Source organism: Chaetodon auriga, chromosome 1, assembly GCF_051107435.1.
Source record: "Chaetodon auriga isolate fChaAug3 chromosome 1, fChaAug3.hap1, whole genome shotgun sequence".
Lineage (NCBI taxonomy): Eukaryota > Metazoa > Chordata > Actinopteri > Chaetodontiformes > Chaetodontidae > Chaetodon > Chaetodon auriga.
The window spans coordinates 13,193,257-13,217,089 of NC_135074.1; the positions used below are offsets into that span (position 1 = coordinate 13,193,257).

Consider the following 23,833-nt stretch of genomic DNA (forward strand, 5'->3'; position numbering starts at 1 on the left):
AGCAGAACTGGTTCTCTTATAAAAGCGCAAATGGAGCGATGATTTAGGGCTATTCATCTAGGTCAAGAGAATAAACGCAGCTAGTTAAGATGAGACAAATTAGAGAGCCATGCTGCAGCGCCAGAGTCATGAGTTAACGGAGAATAATGATTTTCACTGTTCTCCCTTACCTCTTACTTTGTCTTCACACGCTCATAAACATACACACAGGCTGCAGCACACTCCCTCTGTAATGCATCAGCTGTTCTCGCTACACCCTTGGAGAGCACAAATTAAAAATGGAAAGCAGGGAGAAAACTGGAGGTGGAGGGTGTTAATTTGTAATAGTTATGGATAATAATAATCAGTGTATGCTGTTCCACAGAAAGGATTAACATAGTGACCCGTGGTCAGGGCTGCAGAATGGACGCTGTGTTTGTCAGCATTGTGCAGGTGTGATTCTGCATCTCAGTGTGCGTCTGTGTTTAGCATTCAGGGTGACCCGGGCCGAGACACCTCAACTGTAGCAGCGTCTGAGCGAACAAAGGTCATTATTGTAGAGATTGAGGCACAGAAGCCTGGGAAACAGAGAAAGAGGGGAGACTGAGTGAAGAGTAAAGTTGGGATGAGGGGAGAAAAAGACATGCTGGGACAAATAAGTGTAACATGAAAGGAAGAGGAAGGAATCCATAAGAATACGGTCTATGCTGGTTGGGAATATGAGGAGAGAGCGAGGAAGAGGAGAAAGTAAGATCCGCGATGGACTGTACTTACTCAGCATTTGCCATGATGCTGGGTGATGGAGTGAGGAGAGATGGTGGTGGCACTTGTCACAAGGTTTCCACTCAGTTCTGGTTGTTTTAGTGCTGCAGTTCACCTTTTCTCCTGATGGATGCTGCTTTCATGTTGAACCTGGAACAAACACACTCGTTATTACACATGAGGAGAAGGAAGATTCCTTCATGTGTCATACAGGACTAACAATCATCTGTAAATTTACTCTCCACAACATCCAGAGATGCAAACAGTGAGTGTTCAGCCTGGTATCTGCAGCGTTTTCATATCAAGTAAAACTGTGACAGCTATTGTAACATCACAACTTCTGTTACTAGGAACAAGTGAAGCTGCTTCTCTGCTGACTCCTATGATTTCTTTCTTGTATCTACTGATGAAAAATATGTGTTAAAATCAGGGGAGCTCATTGCTTCCATCACACAAGCCACAAGGACCGTGTTGGAGGGCTCGTCCTTGAGTATGGTGGCAAATATCAGACCAGCAGAAACCCCCAACTCTGCAGCTGAAAAGTTGATTTCAATGAAAATGTCAGACATCAACCACAGAGCCTACACTCCAAACAGACACCTAAACCTGTTATCACCAAAAACATAAACTAACTTGTGCAAACATTAACTTTTAATCTATCTGCTCACAGTTCTGGTTCAACACTCTCCAAACTGAGTTCGGTGCATTTCAGATTCTCACTTCCTGCCATCACAGTAATAACTGCACCTGTGATCAAGCCGATTTACTTGCTGACATGCGAAACCAAATGAGAGTTGTGTGCACAACTACTGACAGCTCCTCGCTGTCCACAAATGAATGATTTATCCGGAGAAAGGACTTACCTGTGCGCGATTTACATTGTTGATGGGTAATCGTGCCTCCCGCTGCCCCCTTGCTGATAGTAATGTCTCCCTCGGTGGTGATGAGAGTAAGTGAAGCAGCAGCAGGCTCGCAGTGTGTGTAGGCTGCAGCTATCCTTAGCACTTTTGCATTGGACGAGCACCACCACCACCACCGCCACCACCACCACCGCTTCTGCTGCTGCTTCCGCTGCTCCCACTTGCGCTGCTCGGATTTCAATGCAAAACCAAAAGAGGGGCTGAAGCTCAAGTGCAAGAAGCATCGTCACTCGGCAAGATCATGTTAGCTTTTAAGGGTTAGTCAGATCAAATAAGGACCCTTGAAAGTGCGATGTCTTCCTCTTCTTCCTCCTCCTCCTCCTCCTCCTCGCTGAGGGTTGTGCGTGTGCTGCTCCAGATCCAGATCCAGGTTCCGCTCCTCAGCCGAGGGTTTCCCCGGCGAGCGCAGCGGGGAACCCTGCGAAAGGAGCTGTCCAGGTGCTGAAGCGAGCCCGACAAAGCCGTCGGCTCCGTACCGAGCCGCTTCCTCAGCAGCAGCCGGCCAACACAGGGCGAATTTCAGCCGAACGCCATCAAAACATTGACGTTTTCGTGCCGGAGACTGACAGTAGCCAATGAATAGTGTGACATTTGCATCGCTCCGGTCACGACATAGCAGTCTAAAAATGTTGTCCGTGTGTGTGTGTGTGTGTGAGCGTGTGTGTGAGTGTGTGTGTAAGAAAGAAAGCCTGTGAGTAGATTTTCTCAGTTCCCGATCGAGGCCAATTTGTGAGCGGATTATCGCCACAGATGATTTTATTAGCTTTACGCCTGGTAGGTCGTCCCTCTCCGTGTCATGAGCGGGGCTTTTTTACGGTTTCCCAAAATAAAGATACTATGGGAATATAAATTGCCTTTACAGCAATTGGTTTAACCGTTTGTCATTCATCGGGATTAGCCAGTCGATGGTTAAAGCGACCATCAATCAATCCCAAGCGTCTCTTCCTTTATTCAAACACGCCTGGACGTGGGCTGCTGGAGATATCATAGGCTGAGGCTCAGATTTCAGGGTGTGCACAAAGAAGGAAAAGTGGTGATGTGAATTAAGTGTAGTAGGCCTGTGGTTACAACCGGGGGAGGATGCGAGCGCCCAGTGGGCTCAGGGAGCGGGTCTAAGCACGCTGCTGGAGTGGCGTTAAAGACAGGGATGGGAAAGGCAAAGAATAAGCGTTTATCAATATACTGAAGGTTTGTCCTTTATTGAGGAAAAGAGCAGAACAGACACGATTTGGCACATGTAGAAAAGTGCATCAACACCAGAGACAGCCTTGTTCAATGAGCCATGAACACTAAGTCTTCGCTTTATCTTCAAAAACTATGAGGGCAGATGTGTGCGTTACGATACAAAGGAGGACTTTTTCAAAAGTAAAAATACTGGGACTTTCCTCAACAATGTCTATTCTTGCAACAATCATCTTTGCAGCGTATATAGAAAAGCTGAACGTCAACATATAACAGCAACTAACCACCAACAGACCTACACAGACTGGAAATTGCACCGTCCTGTCATGAGGAGATTCGTCTTAATGAGGAAAAAGCATGACATCGATCAATCGCAGGGCCATCAAGAGGGATTAATGGATTTTCGAGAAAGAGCAATATTATTTCTTATATTTGGCAGCTTTTTCAAACGTGCAACTAGGTAGTTAGTCTCAGACTACACTATCAAGATTTCAGTCTTTACCATGTATTAGCATCGCGAAGGACACCATTTTTTCTGACTGAACAGTACATCTTCAATTTCCAACCACTTTTTCCTAAAGTTAGCTCACTGCAGAAGAGATGAGAGTAAAGTGAGGTGAAACTGAGAGTTTCTGCTAGTCAGTGTCACTAACACAGCTAACAGGGCGACCGTGTTCTCTCTTCTGTTTTAGGATGAATCTTTCATTTAAGCAGCAGAAGCTGGGGAGATGAAGTCACCATTGAGCTCATCCATTAACAGTTGGAAGTAGGTAGTAGGAGATATGACCTGACATGTGGATGAAAAAAAGAGGCACTGTAAGATTCCGTCTGATTCCCCTGTGCCCAAATGAACCATGGTACATACATATCTTGCAAAAGAGGATTAATCTGTAGGCTAACACGGTTTATTATTTCTTCCCCGGTAAGCAAAAGTGTAAAAAACCATAAGTGTAAAACCTACATAACAAGAGCATTCGAACCAAGATTACCTTGATTCTGTGGAAGAGGGACCACACTCCTCTCACTCGCATGAATAAAAAGTGCCTGCGCTGAAGCAACAACTACAGTTTAACAATCACTTGTGGGACCACAAGCGTATATAATTTACTCACCTGCAAAGCCAACAGACCATGAGGATGATGTTGGAAGATATGCCTTGAATGTGCGCGAAATTTGGGGAAAATATAAACACATATATTTTACAACAGTGCCCGAGCACATAAAAAAAAGAGATGATCGGTTTGTCTTATGTCAACTGTGTTTACACACAGTCTCCGAGGCGGGACACAATTTCCCAAATGATGCCATTACATCGATGGCTAAAGGGATCACTTTCCCGCTGTATGAGCAGAAATGGGGACAGCAATATTCTGAGTCGTAATGTGAGTTACACAGCGAACAGATTGATCCTGTTGCAAACAGGAGCACGATGGGTCGTCTTTTTTTTTCTGTTTGTCCAGTGTCACTGTGGGTCAGTCAGTTAGCCTAGATGGACCAGGGTCATGACTGTCGTGTACTCATGCTGCAGACTGTCTGTGTCAGTGTCACACAGCGTGTAGTCATCTTTGATGATCCGGTCGCAACCAATCTCGCCATTGCCGAACAGGCCAAACAGCGGGGTGTTGGGGAACACCTTGTGAAAGGCGTCAGCCTCTACGTTGGGCTGGTTGTTGTAGTAGTTCTGGCCTCTTCCCACACAGGCGAACATGAACCCAAGGGTGTTCCTCTCAGGAATTTTGGCTGCCTTTAGGCGGCGGATCGTGGCTTCAGCTGCCTTTGGGTTGCTGATGTCTTGGTCCAAGAGCACAGATGCCCCCTGCACCTTAGGGCCACTCAGGGCCAGGCCCACCACACCGTATGCACCCTGGCTACAGCTACAGAGCGAGAAATGACAGGAAGAGTGTGAAGAGAATCAGAGAGTATGCAGTAAACAATGCCTCTGAAAAATGTAACTCTGCAAATGATAATTATAACTTCCAGTGTTTATCAATAAGTTCAATCCAAACCTAGTTTCAGTTCCATGAATGGCATAAGTGACAGAGAAATGAAGAAATGAAACTAAAGCCCTGCAGTCAAAACCACGTCTGAGGAAGCTTCACAGTATTTGAACTTGAGGAATTTGCATGAAAACACTTGCAATTTGAATTTTTGTAGAACAACATGATTCTTCGGAAATCCGCTAAGAAAAACAAACATAATTTAAGTGAAGGACGTGAACTCACCAGTGCCTGGTGGGAGATAAGACACTTTCTACTAGCCCTCCGGCAATGAGAGCTTTGCTCTTGGCCAGCGGCTCCAGTATCTGGCTGAGGAAGCGTGCTCCTCCAGATTTATATGCCTCATAGACAAAGATCAGTACCACACGAAGCTCTGGGTTGTCAACTAGTCCTGTGAAGAAAGTAAGACAAATGAAAGAGTGACACAAAAACAAGGTCTACAAGATTGGATGACTTTTGCACTCCTTTGTTTAGATTATTGAATGATTGCTGTGATCTGACACTCACCTGCTTCCTTCAGGGCCGTTGGGGAAATGGATTTCTTGCAGAAATGAAAGGGCTTGATGTGGACACCTTCCATGCTGGGGAACATGACCGCAAAGCCAGCCTCCCCCTCCTGGTATTCCTGAGGAGGGCTGGAGCAGGAGCCACTGGGAGTCACTGCAGAGAGGAGCAAGCATAAGGCACCATAATATGTCAAGGTACATGCCATGAGTCTGAGTTTTCATTTAAGACAAAAAAAAAAAATAAGCAGTAAGAAAGTTCCTCCCCTTTATCTGACAGTGAACTCATCACTGAAACCAGCTGTTATCATGTTAATTTGGAAAGGATACCTGCTGAATATCGGTACATTACTAAGAACCACTCATGTGCTGTAGACCCATCTGCAGTGGCAACCACAGAAAGCGGACAGTATCTGTGGCATCACCCTAATTTCCAGGAGGGATGAGGAAGACTAGAATTGGGTTTACCGCTTGCCATCATGTGCCAGTAGGATTGAATGAAGAGCTTAGTTTCAGCTGCCTCAGTATCAGGGTCCTGGTATTGTGCACAGCTCACTGTCACACCATCATGTCGTACTGGAACACTTGAATGGAACAGAGCCATCATTTCTGTGGTTTTCCTGCTATGACAAGTCATAATGTCTGCTGTGAAAAAGGTCTACAGACTTCTCTTAAAGGCTTAATTTTTCCTTAATGAACAATCACTCTTACTAACTTCAAGTAGAAATTAATTGACTCTGTAGCGGGAAGCTAGAGCTTGATTTTGATGCAGGAACTTTATTGAAGTCAGCATCTAGTGGCCATTAGAGAAACTGCAGCTCAAGGCACTGATGTATTGGCTTTACCGATGAACTGTGGTGGTTCCTGCTGGGTTGGGAATCATTTTTTGCATTAAATTTACAGGATCATGAGACAGGCAGCTTCATTCACAACTACTACATCATCGGGCCCTATTTGAGGAGAAAACCTCTGCGGATAATCCTCCAGAACAAAGAACACTGAAGTAATCCTACCCAAAAAATAAAAGGCCATTGGTGGTTGTTTAACAATGAAGGCAGCAACTCCCATGATCCCGCACTACTTCACAACACCATCAAACGACGTCTTTGGTTATTGCTTTGATTGAGAGACCCAGAGCAGCAGAAAATTAGATATTGTACATAAATGCATCCCACATGAGTAAAGCCCATGAATTTTTATTTCGCCTGTCATGCTCTCAGATATGTCCTCTCACTTATGTGATTATATTAATCATATTAGCCTAAAAAATGTGTGATCGACATCTTCAGTGCATGTTGTTCACCTCAGGTGCCCAGATGGCTACTATTTTCACTCAGCTGTAAACTGTACACACAAGTGAAAATTGCTGTAACTGAATTTGTACAGTATTGGTATCATTTATTCACAAAGAGTTCTGCAGATATTCTATGTCTAGGTGTATCACAAGTCATCTTTTTTAATACTATGCAGCCCCATTATCAACGCGCATAAATAATAACTTGTAATCTTGGCTGTATGGCAGACGTGTTCCAAACAATCTATGGACCCAACCTTATCCAATCAAGGATTTCATTCATTTGAATTAGATGTGTGTGGTGACCCAGGGCTGACCCCCAGCTGCAATTTCACAAAATGAGTGTTATCGCAAACAGCTGAGGCTGCCATTAAACCTGATAGACGACAGGAGCCTGATAAGCCATCATCTTGTGGAGAGAGGATGTGGCTGATGGAGAGTCGCTTCTCGGCAGGGTTGTGATTATATGGAGAAATGGGGAGCACAGCACCAGGCAGACGAGGCAATCTATCAGAGGCAGAGGAAGGGAGGTGCCAGCCACCACTGTGCTATCCAACCAGGCAGCAGCACTGGGCTTTAATGTGTAATCCTTTCTGCTGAACTGTTCCTCTTAATTTACCCAAAATACCTGGATAGCTTTCATTGTTTTTAGAGCATCCTGGTAGATGGGCATGCTAAGGCTACATAACAGGGCTTTAAAGCTCATTTCAGAAGCATTTTTATATCAGTATTGAATTAAATGATTCCCTGTATGTGGCTACCAGTGGTTTGATTGGTTGTGAGGTGGGGATTTTATTGTCTTCTATATGACAGAGGAAATGTGAGAGAAACAGAAAAGAGGAACACTTACAGACGATGCCGGGTGTAGAGATGCCCATGACGTCACATCCTTTGGGGAAGAGCAGCTTCAGTTCCTCAACTGTGTCGGGACTGTGGCGACTCTTTTTTGCTTCAGAGTAGTTGAGGTGGAAAAAAAAACATGCTGATGAGAAGGGGTCACTGTTTTATGTGCTTATCATGCTAGAAACTAAAAATGTCCTTTATGCAACAATGCATATGAAACACTGCTAATGCCTATGTAGTCAATTTTTACATTTCAGTGAGATCTATGTGGTACTAGCAAATTACTTTAAAGTACAGGATATATTCTCTTTTGATTGGCTGGTCGGTCTCTTTTAGTCCCAGTCAATGGTTTAACCACTGCTCTGAATCAGTGAGCAAGGTACACTGTATTAGCGGCAAGTAACCATAGCAACTATAATAATGCATCACACTATGTTCACCAGGCAGGACTGCACATAACTCTAAATGACAACTTCTGGCATCTTGGCTGCTTTTTGAGTAAGTCATGTGAGTCATAATGTGAGTACCATGATACACTCTGATGGGCTACAAGCACAGGCGCTCTGAGTCATGACAATAATGCCACAATTATTTAATACGTCAAGAACACAGTAACATATGCCACTGAGACCACAGTGGCAAAGATGACCAACATACACGGAAAACCTAAAGCTAACCAGCCACCACCATAATATGACCCAACTGAGTGGAGTGGGTGAACGCTCTGCTCACCCACTCAATACTCAGTAACTAAGGTTACCGCAATCATTAAGTCTTTTTATTGTTTAACGAGAACTTTGTCAAGCCCTTACAAATGTAATGGTGCAGCAAGTAGTCGGACCTAGATTCTAGAAGAACAAATGAAATCTTTGACACAGTTTCTTGCTTTGAAGCAGTATGACACCATCCCTGTGGTTTACTTACAAAATAAGACCAATGGCCGAGGTTACACAAACACATCACACACAAGCACATTATGAAAAATGTTGTGTTAATGTATCTATGTTCAAAATGGATTTCAATATTCGAATGACTTTGAATGTAGACAGTTCTGAGGATTGAGGTTTTTTGGTGAATTTCTGTCTTTGTGAACCATCTTGGATATCAAACTACACAGACTTTAAAGCTTTCCTCAGTTCTGATTCCGTCCATCTGTGGGATTTTTAATGTATGTGTGAAACACACGTAATACAAGGTTGTCTATACATTCCATATGCATTTTAAGTATATTATAAACCAAGTATTACATAATTATGGTAATGTCATGATGTAAATAATTAAGAGTGCGATCGAGATGCTAGAGGAGGTCAGAGGCACTGATAAATGGGGTGGCTGGTGCTCAGGAGGTAGAGCGGACGTCCACCTATCAGGAGGTCGGTGGTTCGCTCCGTGGCCTCAGCAGTCTACATGCTGAAGTATCCTTGGGCAAGATACTGAACCCCAAAAAACTGCCCCCGATGCTGTGCCATCATTGTGTGACTTCATATGTACGTTGCTTTGGATAAAAGTGTCTGCCAAAATTACTAATTGTAATTGTAATTGATAAATATTCTGACAAGAGGATAGCAAAGGCAAGACTGGTGAGTGATTACACAATCTAGTGTTCAACAAAATAATTTTAAACAGAGCGATTTACAAGTATAGCCAACAGTATAGCTACAGTTTAATAGTCACTTTTCCTGAAGGATTGTGTTACACCTCTCAGCTCATACAGGATATGTCTTTCTACTAACACCACAATTATGCATGAGACAGACGTGCACTTGTGGGACACTTTTTGTCTACTGAACACTGCATGTTATAAGGTCCAACAGCACTGTGTACTGTCATTTAATACTAACCTTTATTCTGTCTGTAGCAATAAGCCTGTCCATTGAAGGCCTCACAGTCCACCATTGCCAGAACTGTTTTGGGTAGGAGAAACACTTTCTGAAAATAATCAGAAGCAAAGTGCTCACGTTAAAACAGTGTTCATACGTTTTGTTAAATGCATGGTCTAACAATATACTACATTTCTAATATGTTTTATTTAAAAATATGTAAGAATGATTTTTAATCAGCTCCCGAACACATTCATAGGTCTTTACGAAGGTTTATGCTCCACCTCACTCAAAGATTGATCCAAGCATCGCATGGATGGTGTCATAATGGGGTGTATCTTATTAATCCTGAGTAATAAAACAATCCTGCATTGGTTTGGAGTCACTATGTCACATGACATGGAAGCTATTGACAAAAAAGACAATTTTTCCACAAAAATATTAAGTTAAATATGAGAGACTCTAAAATACTACATGATGCCTTATCTGTCCAGTGTAGCAGCAAGATCTGATATGGACTTTGAGTCACTAGGTCACATGACATGGAAGCTATTGAAAAGAAATGCGACCCGGAGTGAATGTCCGTCGAATATCCAACTTCATACCAACTTCACCTCAGTCTATTACCGAGGGGTTTACCATACGTGTTGTATAGCTTTTTTGTTGTTGTTGTTGTTGTTGTTGTTGTATGTTTGTTTATATTTTGTTTTTTCGGTCCCCGTACACTGCATTTTTGCCCCCAACAGCTCTCCGTTACGGTTCTCTCGATGCGACTGTGATGACTTACCTCCACCTCCTCAGCCAGGATGTTGCAGAGGGCATGGACCTCTGTGTTGGACGGTCCACGGGCTGACACCCAGGTCAGCTGCTGCTGAGTCCTCAGCACTCTGCGGGCACAGTTTCTCCACAGTCTGCACACACTGGGGAGGACCACATAAACATTCAGCTTTACCCTCTGGCTTGGTAGAGACTTGGTAAGAAGTTAGCTAGCTAGCTAGCTCTTGAGTTCGTGCTTCTGTCAAATACGGCCGAGCACCTGAAAGCAGTTAAGTCAGTCGCACACCAGGTCCAGTGACTCATACCCGTTGGTCTAGCTGCAATATTTGCTGTCTAAATGTTCAGCGTGTTACTGAAATACAGTTTCACTTCCATTCAACAGCCGTTAACGCTAGCTAACTTCACTGTTTAGCATACAAAACATTTTCCGTTACCTTGCAATCCGGAGAAGCGACTTGGTTGGTACGAACGTCAGAATTCGCTCAACCACTTCGGCAACATTGCTGAGCACGTATGCAGTCTTGCTGTCTTGTAAACAACCCGTAAAATCTTGATTTTCACCCATATTTTCTTCTCAAGCCGTAGGTCTCCCAGAACGGTTGCCCAGCTACGAACTTTCACCTCTGCTCCTCCACCGCTGTCGAGGCGCTTGGACGCCACACAGCGCCCCCTGCTGCGAGGAGGGGCTGTGGCAGTTACGACTTCCTGGACTTGATGAAGGGCAGTTATTGTTTTTAACTGGTAGTTATTAAAGAAAGAAGAACATGTCTGTTACACACTATTACACTAATTCCTGCTGCTACTATTTTGTATCACTTAAATGAAGGGTGCTATAGAGAATATCATGTAAGACGACACAGGAAGGAAAGCAAAAGTTTCTTGATCTCTAACATTTTCCCCATTTCTTCTTCAGAGAATCGAAAAACACCAAAGAAACATTTGTAATAATGCCAGGCTTGGGCTAAATTATACTTCATCCAACCATTTATTCATGATCTTTACATTTCCAAGATAAAATGGGAGACAAATGAACAAAACAGTTCCTCAAAATGAACAGAAAAGTGAGTACACTGTACACTTTCTTTCACTTAGCTGAACAAACCAGTACATTCAAGCAATTGCGCTAAGAATTCCTTCCTACACCAAACTGACAGTGAAAAACATCACTGACACTGAATATATGTTTATAATACAGAAGAAACAAAGACACACAAGCAACTTTACAAAAGTACACATAATAAAAGTCCCTTTTATATAACCTTGGCTTAACTTATGGCTTTGTTCACAATGATTATGTGCAGTATTTTCCCTACAAAAGTGCAAATTTTCCCAACAGATACATGTAAACCTATTAAAGATATACAGTGAATGTTAACTGACCTTTGATTACAGTGTGTAACGGAAACAGTGTAGTTTAACAGTAGCTCACCAAAGCCATTTATGCTACCTTGTGTTTCTTCAGGATGACAAGGTCAGAGGACACATATAAACACAAGGCCCGACACTGTCTGTAACAGCCGTATATGGGAGCCAGCCATACTCAGAGCAGATGAGGCAATGAGGCGAACACAGCTGTGTCAAATGTTAACCATGTCCATCAGAGTCTGATCCAGCATCTGCTTTACGCTCAGGCCTTCTTCTTTAGCACGTGTGAGTTTATCTGTTAATATAGCATTGCATCAGTTAAAATCAGAAAAAACAACAAAGATGCATGGAGTATAAACAGACAAAGCTCGAGCCCAGGAGAACAAACAGTGTTAGACATGTGCTGATATTGTTACAAACCTTGCGCGTGTGAGAACGTTTTCCAATTACAGAAGTTAGCATTCATTAAGTCCTCAACTCCAATTCTGTGGGCAAATTCACTGTGGATATCACAGTCAAGCTATAGACAGGGCTGTAGTCAAAACTGTATGAGCTGGGTCAGAGACAGAATAGTGGCTCTTTACCAAGTCTGTGGTCTGACAATGGATTTATTTTACAAATCATCTCCAGGTCATCATCCAGTTTTCAAGCTCATTCAATGTGATATCGGGGGCAATCTGCCAAGCTTACTCAGATTTGCAGGGTTCACAATCACGTCATCAAGATCAAACGTATTGTTAATGCAAAAAATGTCAAAACACTGATGTGTGTCCTGACTGAAATGCTACAGATAGAAAACTTGACCAAACAACTCCGAGTTGGGCAGTTTGGTTCTCAGCACAGCTGAATAAACTGCATCTTGTGACTGAACTCTTACTAGATTGCTTTAGTTGAAAAGTTGACCTCTCTGGTTTGCAGTCATAAGATTTCAGGGGGGGATTTGTGGGTGTAGAAGAATTTCTGGACAATTTCTGGACGACAAAGTATTTTATGAGCCTTAGCAGCTGTCGGCCACTAGCACCACCACCAGCCTTCACCCCATGAGCGACAGCACCATGCAAATTTCAGCTGGACTGATGTGCTACAGCCCTGTCAATAACTGAGAAGAATATAGCAAAATCCATTCCAGTTTCATGACCCCAGGTTGCCTGACCTCCCACCTGAAACTGCAGTTTGAGCATGCATAATGTGAAAATCTTAGACTCGTATCCCACTTGTTGAAAGCATTACTTAAGTTTTTGTGTCATGGACACAGTTGTCTATACTCTTTTTATATCACAGCAGTAGACAATATGCCTGGACATTTGAGTTTCAGAAGAATGAAAGCATACGAGAGCTGTTCCAGTTTAAGCCTCGTTTAAAGCTACTCTCAGTTCATTGGTCAGAAGGCGGTTTTTCTCAAGCTGCTTGTATAGATGGTCTTGACAGTCAGAAAGCAGGTAAGAGAAAAGGGAAAGAGACAGTTAGGTGGGTTAGTAGAAAAGACAAAGAGTTAGTGTTAATCACAGATGTCAGTTTGTATTCAAGCTGTTCAACTGCTCACCTCATGAACATTGCAACCTGATGCAATAAACTCACTATTTGTCATTCACATTTCCAAAAGCTCTCACAAGCTGTCACTAGCTTGGTGTCCCACTTACCCATGACAACATCAATTCCTCATTTCTCCTTTAGTTGGTTTTGTACTTTATGTAGCTATCCCCAGTATCTCCCCAGAGATAATGAGGAGGAAGCCTTCACATAAGTGGCTAATGCATAATCCAGATTCAGGAGGATGTAGACACTAAAGATCATTTTAAGGTGATTCAGCAGTTGATCCCTCTGGCCGACAAAGTGCGTTCGACACATTAGGTTTTGTAAAAAGTAAATCTAAAGCAGGTAACCTGTCACGGCGGCTGGTATTTTACCTTATTCCTCTACTTCAAATGTAATCTGGGAGGATCACCCTTGTATTTCATGTGAACACTAGTTTGTTCCAACGAAATTAACACCCCAATAGTGCCTTTACACCAAATAGTCCAAACAGTCCTCTCGAAAAGAAAAGGGAACGGTGAATGAGAGAGGAGCTTCAGAGTTTATTCAAAAGCTACTCAACAAAACAAATTAAAACACAGAAAAGACAAAAAAAAAAAAAAAAAACACAAAAAAGATGCGACAAATAGAAATGAAGAAACATGGCAGGAGAAAGGGGGAAGGGCTGGCATAGATGGAAGAATGTTTATTTTACAGAAAGCAATGTGGCTCAAAAGGTCTGTATGAGAGGTGAACAAATGGATGGCGGCAGCTGAAGCCCAGTGTGCAGAGGTATAGAAATACAGAGACAGAGGAGACAGAAAGTTGGGCTGCGCTGCACAGGAGGGGACGAAGATGAGGACACTCAACCAGCGTCTGGGGTGAAGGGTGTAAAGATTTAGCTGTGGAAAAAGGAGAACAAGTGTTGGAGATAGACAGAAAAAGAAGGAATGGAATATAAATGACATGCAGAACCAAAAAGAGGAAAAAAGAAAGCAGAACTGAGTGAGAAAATGAGAATGAAGCTTATGAAGAAATGTGGCTGTGCTGTGAAACACTAGCGAGGAACTACAGCTAAATGTGTTAGCAGTTACCCACAGCAGAAGAAACGTCCATTAAGTTCACACACAAATCAGTGTTAGACAAACAGTGAAGGAGGATCTCAGGAGAATCCACCGTCTGCGATTTAGCTGAATAAAAACAACTTCACTCAAACATGCCACAAGAGGGAGCTATTGTATTCCAGTTAGTGGTGAGGACTGTTGTGATCTAAGGCACAGCAGAAACAAGTGTGAGGTGAATTACATGGAAGTCATGTCGTTGAGGGCGTGGTCCAGCTCCTCGCTGATGGCCTTGTACTTCAGTTTCTGGGCATACAGCTCATCTATTGTGTGGCAATTGTTATGAGGTGGCAGTGAAGGATTTGGAATAAAATAAGAAGACAACAGAAAGATAATAGCATCAGAGAACAGAAGTCAAAAGGAAAACGCAAACAGAGAAACTGTGGGGGGAAAAAAAGCAGGACAGAAATAGGAAGTGCACATGGAACAGCTGCTGAGGTTGTGTCAGATTCCTGAGGAGTCACAGAGAAACTGCCTCACATGTTCCGTGACCCTGGGAGGACTGCTTGGGACCAAGCTGGCCTTCAACAGTCACTACACCAGAATGGCAAACAGCATTATGGTGAGAAATGTTGTTGCCGGCACGAATAATATCACGCCGGCCTCTGTGGATCACCACTTTGCTCCCCCCTCCCCGGTAGACAACTGACAGTGCAGATATTTGTCCTGAGGACTGTTTAACACCCTGCTGACCAAACAAATAAACTCACACTGCACCAGTGTTTACAAAACTGGAACTTCTCTCTTTTCTCTCTACTTTTTTTTTTGCCAACTGGTTGAGCAGTAACTGCCTTGTATATCACAACCGCGCTGTAACAAACGCACACCTACATTGTGTAAAAACAACTTTTTCCGATGTCTAAAAATCAAGTGGATAAGATTCATACCCTCCAGGTCATCAATGGTCTTCTCCAGCTTGGCGACTGATCTCTCAGCGAACTCAGCACGAGTCTCAGCCTGAGTGGAGGGATACAGGAAAACATTAGCAGGTCACATTAAGAGGTTTGCATTACTAACCACAGCCTTGCAGACATTTAAAACACTTCATGTGCTGTAATGAAAAATACATAGTCAGCATACTTAATTCAAATAACTAATGAGTCAACATCCACAATCGATTACAAAGAAGCTCTCTAAAATGCCTTTGAAAAAAAAGTAGGATGGATAATAAATGGATGGATAATTTAGGCAAACTTTAGTTAACTCACCTCCTTCAGCTTGTCTGTAAGAACCTTGATCTCCTCCTCGTACTTGTCCTCCTTCTGTGAGTACTGTGGTTGCACACAAAGGCCAGAGTCAGGCAAATGTACAGGACCATATCATATACAAAAGGGCTTTAAACAGACTTCAAGGGACCAAAACTGGATTATTTGCCATGAATGTTCTTGGTCAGCCATCCTTACCTTTTCTGCCTGGGCCTCCAGAGACTTCAGGTTGTTCTGCACGGTTTTCAGCTCCTCCTCAAGCTCAGAGCATTTGCTATTGATTTATGGGTTTGGTTGAAGAAGCAGGAAGACGCCAGAGACAAAACAAAAAAAAAAAAATTACAAGAGAATTCATCTGACGTCTTACGTAAAGTTGTGACTTGGAACAGATGGAAGGGGAAAGGAAGTTGTTACCTCTCAGACAGCTCAGCACGCTCCTCTGTACGTTCCAAGTCACTCTCAATGATCACCAGCTTACGGGCCACCTGAGGTCACAACATAAAAAGTTAGATCAAAAAACTCTCTAATGTATCTACTGTTATTCTAATAATTCTTCATGAATTAGCAGCAATACCAAGCGCCTGACAGAGTGGCCATTGGTGTTAGCTGTTACGCTGCAGTGAAAGAATTCAGACAATGCTGAGCTCAAAGTTCAGAGTGACGTGAACAGCTGTGAAACCTGCCTCCTCGTATTTGCGGTCAGCCTCCTCTGCAATGTGTTTGGCCTCCTTCAGCTGGATCTCCTGCAGCTCCATCTTCTCCTCGTCCTTCATTGCCCTGTTCTCAATGACCTTCATGCCTCTGAGAGAAAGAAAACAGTGTGATCAGTAAGTCATGAGCACCACAGGGACAACAACAGGCCAATATGTTTAGATAATGCCCTCTTGTTGAACTAATAAGTGATCAATAGTTTGTCTTATAAGGACCCAGGACACTGCTTGAAGGAACGTTTAGCACGTTTCCCACTGATGCCTCATACTGGTGAAGCTCTTCTGATTTTGAGGAGGACTACACAGACTTTCATTTACACTGCATCATCTGGACAACATGTGTTGATACTTTTACACACACACTGGTCCATCATATTATGGTGGGTGACACTGTAAATGATGAGTGTCCATGTATGAATAAACAAACATGAACAAACATCCTTAACCAGTACATCAATGATTTATGCTTTAGATGGAGTAATGAAAAAAGAACTTTGCAGAGAAGAATGCAACAAAACATCCCACCACTAATCGTTAACAGAGGCACTCTCAGGCGCTGAATCCAAAATACAAGTGATTGTCTTGTCAACAAAATCTGGTTCGATGTGCAGCTGTGTCTGGAATGCAGAGCTACAGGGGTGCTTGCGAAGTACTGTACAAAAACTTTGATCCTGGTCAAGAGGCAAGAGAAATCCTGTCCCATGGCATGCCACAATTCAAACGTGCCTGTCCACAGTCAAACACCCCCTACCTGCAAAGAGGAATGCTAACATAATTAGCCCTTTTGCTGTTCTAAAATCACTGTAAACCACAGCTTTGTGTGTCTTATCGCATTATTCTGTCCCCCTGTTCTTATTGAGTGCTCACTTCTGAACATTAGTGTAATATTACTTCCAGCCACTGGTGGCAGCAGTGAGCACAATGACAGGAGTGGTACTCTCAACAGCATGTTATGCTATCTTTGATTTTTAGGTAACTGGAATTAAGCAGAATCCCACATTTCAGTCATAAATATGACAGAGTCATAGAATTTGCTTTCCCATTTGTTTTAAAAGCACTCAGTGGCAGAATGACCGCTGTGCCTCAAAAGGTTTGAAACTGCATGTTGTATGATTAAGGACTGGACTATCAAAATCAAAACATTCTGTCCGAATCTGGCCTCATCAGTCTTTTTCAGAGAAGACTATATTTCAGCAAAACAAATAATATGAGGTGATGGGGAACTAAAAACCTCACAAATGGTGAAGTTCCATGTAAAGCAAAGCACAGCTGTGATTTTTCTGTATGACACTGAGGACTAACAGCAGGGCCTACGAGTGGATTGTGTTGGGGTCTTCCTGGATTTAACAGGTGCAATGTACCCACCTCTCACTCTCATCAGCAGCCTTCTCTGCCTCCTCCAGCTTGGTCAGAGCTGTGGCCAGACGCTCCTGAGCACGGTCCAACTCCTCCTCAACCAGCTGGATACGTCTGTTCAGGGAGGCTACATCACCCTCAGCCTAGGAGAACACAACACCACATTCATATACAGTCAAATCAAGCGTTTCATAACGCCTAAAATCACGGACCTTGCTTCAGCTGGGCTTTGCAGGACTGCAACATCCAACCCCTTCACGTTTTCCTAGGAGAGCCTGGGCTAGGCCAGGGACACGCCCAAGGGAGGATGCAGGCTCTAGTATGCACATTTCCTCTACAGACTGAGGGGTGGATGGCACGTCTCTTACTTTGACACTCATTTTAAACCTACCACATGCTAGCAGGAAATGCTACACTAGTTTATCCACCTTCTTCCCACCTGCCCGGTCAGACCTGCAATATCCTGTCTCAGTATTTCAGTCATCTTGTCCCATAAACAAATTAGCAGCCCTGCTACAGTTTAGTATGATGGAGGGGTAAAAAGCAGCTCCCCTGTGCTCCAACTAGCTAGTGGCCTGCGGGAGTTTTACACAGGAGAGGGTTTTATCTCACTGGACCAGCGGTGCTGCTGCAGCGTTAGCCTACTTGTTACAGGCTATTTGTTTATTCTGGACGTACCGGCTGTTGGTCCTTTCACCTACCCATCGTTTAGCCGCGTCCTACACTGAGCTAATTTCACACATGTGTACCTGAGGATACCTGACGGCATTTGAGCATAAACCGTCGCTGTCTAGGCCTTAGCAGCCACGCTTTCTGACCAGATTTACGCCTAATACCGTCGACAGTCTAACGACTAATTGCCTTAAACAATTAGCAGTGGCTTACTGCTTCCCTCGCGCTCCGCTCCTGGTTCAGTTCCCGCTGTAGAACCGCCGCCCGGTCCTCCGCCGCATCGGCCTGTTCCTGTAGCGACTTGATTTTCTTCTTCACAGCCTCCAGAGAGCTCCCACCGGCCATTTTTGCGCTTTTTGTCTTAGCTAAACTAGTTGTCCCTCAGCTCTGTGCGGGTAGCCTCAACGCAGACACACACTCACACACACACACTTGGAGGAGGATGCGGCGCGTTTGATCCCTGCCCCCACCGCCCTTAATCAACCGCTGATGAGGATTGGGATGTGCCATCCACCCCGGAAGTACCCGATTTTATACGCAAATGATAACATTTAGCAAATGATAAAAAAGATTTCAATTGTGACGATTCCCAGTGTTTTTTCGAAATACTTTTATGTCACTTCTTATACTTTTTGCCCGTTAAACGTCTGTCTAATTCATGAGCTGTTTTGAGTGTATCCCCTACTGGTAAATTGAGCTAACCCTATCAAAATCACAGCTCCAGGCAGTAGACACTAGTTCAGCCATGAGCTGCTTTAGGAACCATGACGGTACAATTGCGTGCACATAATTAAAAGATTCATCAATTCTATTAATTATTATTCAAGTTCCTCAGCCTTTGACCTCTTGTCCTATTGTCTATGTACTCACTGGACCTCACACACTTTTGTTTTCCTGCTACAATAAATTTATCTCATGCTGCATTGCTGCCTGCAGATACTGTATCCACCATCCCATTGCGTTGCTTAAGTTCTTTTTTCATGTATTTGCTTATTTATTACGAGTTAATTATGTCCTGGTTTTGTTTGTGATTTCATGTGATTTTTCAAGGCACTCCTGCACTTAATTTGTTTAAGGTGTATTAACTATTCATCTATCCATTTTTCATGGTTCATATTGTAGTCGGTGCTCACAATGTAGAGCAGTTCTAGTTTTTCTACTTCTTTTATGTGTGTTATACATCTGTTTTTGTACTTTTTTAGTTTCCCTTTCAATCAATCAGTCAATAAAGCCCATCTGAGAAATCACTGAAGTTTATCTTATGTTATCTCAGTAATATTGTTGTTGCTGTGTTGCAGTGGTTGACGTTGTTGTTGCCACTTGCAGCATAATCAATTAGGCATAATTGGTGTAACATTAAACCCAGTCAATAAACTGGTAATTTCATCAGGGTTGGACATACTGTAACTGCCAACTGAAACCAGAACAACCACAAATCTGTCAAGGATTTTACAGGCCAAATTATGATTGTAAAATGCCTGGCTGAAACCCTACACTGGCCCTAGATTTGTCCAAATGGCTGTGGAATGCACTGGTAAGCCAGCGAGCTGTGACCTTACCATATACAGCACAAGAGCTAAATTTAACTATCCATAATTTCTTCCTATACATAGGCCTCATATAATTGATTACTGCGTCATAAAAATGAGACTAAATCTGTATGGGGACTGGTAATCTTAGTTTCCTGACTGGACCCATTGGGGTGGTTCAAGGTCAAACCATTTGGCAGTGGCTGCCCTATTGGGGCTCCACCAGTCAGTGGTGTTGTCAGCCCAGACTCACATCTGTGGCCTTCTTCTCAGCGAGCTCCAGTTTCTCCTGGGCATCCTTCAGGGCTTCAGAGTACTTGTCCAACTCATCCTCAGTTGCCTTCAGCTTCTTCTGCAGTGCTACCAGGTCATCCTCAAGCTTGGACACGAAGAAACAAGAGGAGATTTACTGACATGTGGAACACAGGCATCATCACTCTCAACATCAAGCACACAACACCTCACAGTATCTGTAAATAATCTCTAAAGTGTGAAAATAATACATGTTTGTACTACATCATAGACTTTATATCAGTCATTTAGAAATACAGTTATTCTAGGCTATTAGAAAATGCTTCTATAGCTAAATTATAATGGTTCCAACAGCAAATCTAAAATGTAAATGTAAATTGTTGCCAACTTCATGCAGCCTTAATAAGTATGTATGTATACATAACAAAAAAAAAAAAAGAAAAGAAAAGAAAAGAAAAAAACAACGATATTCAATTTTTACAAAAGTTAACTTAATCCTATGAAGACACGCAATTTAATCCTCAATCACAGGACGCTGGAAACGCAGGAACCGCGGCGCCGGGCGCACTGTGCCATCGGCACTGGTGCGTAAAAGCACCAGAGCGGGTTTCACACTGGATGCCGACCTGTTTGCTCCTGTCCTCCGATGCCTTCTTGTCTGACTCGGCCTGCTCAGCTCTGTCCAAGGCGTTCTCCTTGTCGAGCTTCAGCATCTGCATCTTCTTCTTGATGGCATCCATGGCTGCTTAGTGTCGGGGGAGTCCGAGCAAACCAAAAGCAAAATAAACTGAATGAAGGGATCGGAGCGTCTGAACCACACTGAACGCCAAGCTGGAGTGCGAGCTCGCCTGGGTTGTAGTGAGTCAAATATGTAGTTTGGCTGGGCAGTTACTGGATACCCAATACTTTTTTGGAAACAACAGCAGCTGTTTGTCAACGCGGGACCTGTCTTTTTTCTGGATCTCTTCAGTGATTCGCTCTTCTAAGACATTTGACAAGTTCTATGACTATACATGGGACATGGACGTCAGGAAGGCACTCCCCCCTCACACCAGGACGTCCACTCCTGTTACCAACACCCTCCAATTGAAATCTAGGAAGCAGAGTTAGTAGCTCCTCAGAGGGGGGTTATTTGGGAGAAACATGCTGATAATAATGACCCAATTATCACACAGGAGAATAACCCAGAAACTACAGGTGAGAAAAGCCACGCAGGGAATAATTTGACAATCACAAATATTTTAGATATGGATATTTTATATTACATCTAACTGTGCCAAAACAAAATACACTGTTTCATGAATTATGAACTCACAACAAATACCAACATTTCAACAGAGATTAGTAACAGAATGAATTGTAATATCACTCCATGCATCAGATCTATTCATACAAAACAAATATATGTGATTGGATAAGCCCCTGTGAAAGTTCTTCTCCCTCTGCCCGGTGTCATATTAGCCAATATGGCTTGTTTGTCTTCCAGGGATCATTTCAGCAGCTCCCTCACAGCATAGTTCAACATCCGAGCAGCAACCAGATAGGCTTTGCTCTCTGCAGAAGTATTTCGTCGAGCTTGTCCAACTCTTCTCTCAGCTAGTGCATGCCTGAGAGTTAGATCTCAGATGAGATGCAGTGGATACGTTGGCGTGCGCAGTGGAAGATACAGAAGCTCTGACATTTCAACAGCCCCCCTGACAGCGCCTCTGTGGTAGTTCACAGGGCCACTGGCACAGCAGCAGCTGTCGCACACAACCTGTGCTCAGGACTGGTTGAGTAATAATAGTTTACTGTCGACTAGAGTCATTAATTTTTGTGTATGTGAGGGAAATTGGACCTTGACTGTAAAAATCAACCTCAGTAATAACTAAATATAAGTTAATGGGTGAAAGTAAGATGTATTTTGATAATAGGTTAGATATGCTCTACATACACACATGCACCACTGTTATGTCATTGTATATGAACAGCACTGTCTCTATGTCCATAAGGCATAACAACCCAAGCTGACAGTATTCTGTCATTCTCAAAGGAGCCTTCAGACTTTAACATCCTCCCGCTCTTCCCTGCCCCAACTATTCTGCTTTTGTTCTGTTGAGCGCATATTTTTGGGGTCTTACTGCCTAGAGAGCACCTGCTTGACTCTGTTTGTGGCCCCTGTAGCCACTCCCATGCCGACTGAGCCTGTCTTTTAGAAAAGGGGCATTAACTTTCACTATTTTGGTTCCTTTGTGAAGGGGATTGGGACAAAAACAGAATAAAACAAGCAGGCTAAGTGAAGTCATACCAAAAACTCCTCACTTTTGCTTGATTTCTTAAGCCTTTATAAATCATAGACTTAAAGGTTGACCAAGAATGATGTGTAACTGCTTCTTGGTTTGAGCAGCTGAAGAAGAAATACTACAAATTAGTCTCAAAGTTTTTATATCTGAATTTCAAGATAATTTCTGTGCTATAATAAATAATAATCTATATTTATTGAAGTCTTTGTATTAAATCATTTGTCCCTTTTCCCCTGTATTTTATCTCCTTGGGAGGCCAGCCTGATATCCTTCCTGCGGAGCTTTTTTTAAGGCCGTCAGCTGTCACTGTGTTGTCATCCCACCATGTGTTTTGTGGACTGTTAAGCAGCCAGACAGGCATACCAGTCATATACAGAGATCAGAGAGGCTCATGGCGCAATCCATGTCACCCTAGCACCCTGGATAGATAGAGGGATGAACACCACCACATTGTACCTGTCCAACAATTAATGATTTAGTCAGGTTGAATGTTTGGGGTCTGTAAATCATTCAAAAATACTTGGGCAGGAGTTCTCTATAGTGCACACAGAGGTATTTTTTCTCTGTTCTTTGTGGTACTTACACTTGCAGCAAAAATACGATTTTTACATTTTCCTGCCGGGGCCATTACACGTGGACAACATGTTTACAGTTTTTCTGCCTGCAGCGAAGACCAAGTGGTCAACTGCACGAGTCTTTGGAGCCTTTTATCGCATTGTTTTGTTCCACAATCTAAAGTCTGTTTAAAATGTACACCTTTTTACCTGACCATTGTCAGGCTTGGGTGGATGTGCCTAAACAGGCCGTATTCCTCACATATTAGTGGCTGAATGTGTTAAACCACATTTCACATTATTACATATCCCAGCTGTTATTTCTTGAGTAGAGCAGCAGAAATCAGTGGTTTAGGTTTCACAAAGGATTCACAGTGAGTCAAATTCATGCTGACAGCCGTGATCACTGAAACAAGCCTCAGTATTCCCAGAATTCCCATCATGCAGGGAAGCATGTGGCATTGTAACAATGATGTTCTGGCCTTTCATGTGAAGTTTAAAGACCTTTGAAGTTGGATTTCATTAGGTGACCATTGTCTGTTGATGGCCATGTATGCAATACAGATTTATTGTTATGAAGAACTCATAAATCTAAACACAGTCTTTGTTTCTGTGGTGCGTCACAGCTCAGCACAGTCAAAGCACAGTTCATCAAACCTTGATCTGCAGTGTCAGACCACAAATAAAAGCCCGGAGCTGTCTGAATGGCTCATCACAGATGTGACGAGACAGCTGGCTGAGCAGCTCCCAGACAAAAATGGGACTATGGTGATGATTTCATTGTTAACGTCTAGACTGGAATTTCTCACCTCCTGCTCAATAATTAAAAGTATCGAGGAGGAGCAATGTTGGTGTTTCACCCACTCCTTCTGAGTCAAACTTCATCTCACGTGGTGATTCAACCTAATCAACCTCATCATAACGGTTTAGACGTGCAGAGCTCATACTGTACTGAGGTCATGTAAAAATATCATTGTGATGAATGCTTGTTACAGCGTGTCATTGGTGTGTCATTTTCCATCCGCGGAGTAACACAGCCAGCAACCTGATGTGACACTGTTCTTTTTATTGAGAAGAAAATGTGAAAAATGAAGCACCGGCTTCAGGTCACTGTGGCTCAGAAGAGAGAATCAAGAAACTGGCGCCCACAAGTCAGGACAGGTAATCTTACATTGAATAGAACGTCTTGAGTGGACGG

At 43.1% G+C, this 23,833-nt stretch overlaps 3 protein-coding genes across 11 annotated transcripts in view; all 3 read right to left on the reverse strand.

The window, feature by feature from the left end:
- The window catches only part of LOC143339160 (transmembrane protein 266-like), a 47,069-nt gene extending 44,425 nt beyond the window's left edge, over nucleotides 1-2,644 (reverse strand). Inside the window, exons 1-2 of the mRNA XM_076760274.1 lie at nucleotides 1,605-2,644; nucleotides 754-891 (exon numbers count right to left, since the gene is read on the reverse strand). Coding sequence (XP_076616389.1) covers nucleotides 754-767 — 14 coding nt within the window. The 5' untranslated portion in view covers nucleotides 768-891; nucleotides 1,605-2,644. The remainder of the gene's footprint in view (nucleotides 1-753; nucleotides 892-1,604) is intronic.
- Nucleotides 2,645-2,841: 197 nt separating this feature from the next.
- Nucleotides 2,842-10,728, reverse strand: fbxo22 (F-box protein 22). The gene is made up of 7 exons (XM_076760408.1): nucleotides 10,512-10,728; nucleotides 10,088-10,220; nucleotides 9,322-9,409; nucleotides 7,488-7,586; nucleotides 5,348-5,500; nucleotides 5,066-5,231; nucleotides 2,842-4,717 (listed from the first exon to the last, which is right to left on the reverse strand). Exons 1-7 carry the CDS (start codon nucleotides 10,640-10,642, stop codon nucleotides 4,324-4,326), a joined length of 1,164 nt encoding a protein of 387 aa, XP_076616523.1. The 5' UTR covers nucleotides 10,643-10,728; the 3' UTR covers nucleotides 2,842-4,323.
- Nucleotides 10,729-11,043: 315 nt separating this feature from the next.
- tpma (alpha-tropomyosin) lies at nucleotides 11,044-20,783 on the reverse strand. 9 transcript variants are annotated; one of them, XM_076760515.1, is made up of 10 exons: nucleotides 20,426-20,629; nucleotides 19,801-19,926; nucleotides 17,356-17,489; nucleotides 15,964-16,081; nucleotides 15,695-15,765; nucleotides 15,479-15,554; nucleotides 15,284-15,346; nucleotides 14,963-15,032; nucleotides 14,260-14,338; nucleotides 11,044-12,862 (listed from the first exon to the last, which is right to left on the reverse strand). In XM_076760515.1, the coding sequence occupies exons 1-10, from the start codon at nucleotides 20,537-20,539 to the stop codon at nucleotides 12,841-12,843; spliced, it is 873 nt and encodes a 290-aa protein (XP_076616630.1). In that variant the 5' UTR covers nucleotides 20,540-20,629; the 3' UTR covers nucleotides 11,044-12,840. The 9 variants fall into 9 exon arrangements, with proteins under 9 accessions (XP_076616630.1, XP_076616711.1, XP_076616878.1 ...); XM_076760680.1 differs by lacking the exon at nucleotides 11,044-12,862 and adding an exon at nucleotides 13,720-13,856 and having other exon boundaries at nucleotides 20,426-20,628; XM_076760596.1 differs by lacking the exon at nucleotides 14,260-14,338 and having other exon boundaries at nucleotides 11,044-11,737; nucleotides 20,426-20,783.
- Nucleotides 20,784-23,833: the final 3,050 nt, after the last annotated feature.

Excerpts from the sequence above, each read along its gene's own strand:
- tpma (XM_076760515.1), bottom strand. The coding sequence starts at position 20,539 with ATGGATGCCATCAAGAAGAAGATGCAGATGCTGAAGCTCGACAAGGAG. Across the intron at positions 17,490-19,800 it reads CTGAGAAGAAGGCCACAGAT|GCTGAGGGTGATGTAGCCTC; the intron begins GTGAGTCTGGGC and ends GTGTTCTCCTAG. Across the intron at positions 15,033-15,283 it reads TTACAGACAAGCTGAAGGAG|GCTGAGACTCGTGCTGAGTT; the intron begins GTGAGTTAACTA and ends CCCTCCACTCAG.
- fbxo22 (XM_076760408.1), bottom strand. The coding sequence starts at position 10,642 with ATGGGTGAAAATCAAGATTTTACGGGTTGTTTACAAGACAGCAAGACT. Across the intron at positions 10,221-10,511 it reads TCGCTTCTCCGGATTGCAAG|TGTGTGCAGACTGTGGAGAA; the intron begins GTAACGGAAAAT and ends GGTCCTCCCCAG. Across the intron at positions 4,718-5,065 it reads TTATCTCCCACCAGGCACTG|CTGTAGCCAGGGTGCATACG; the intron begins GTGAGTTCACGT and ends CTCGCTCTGTAG.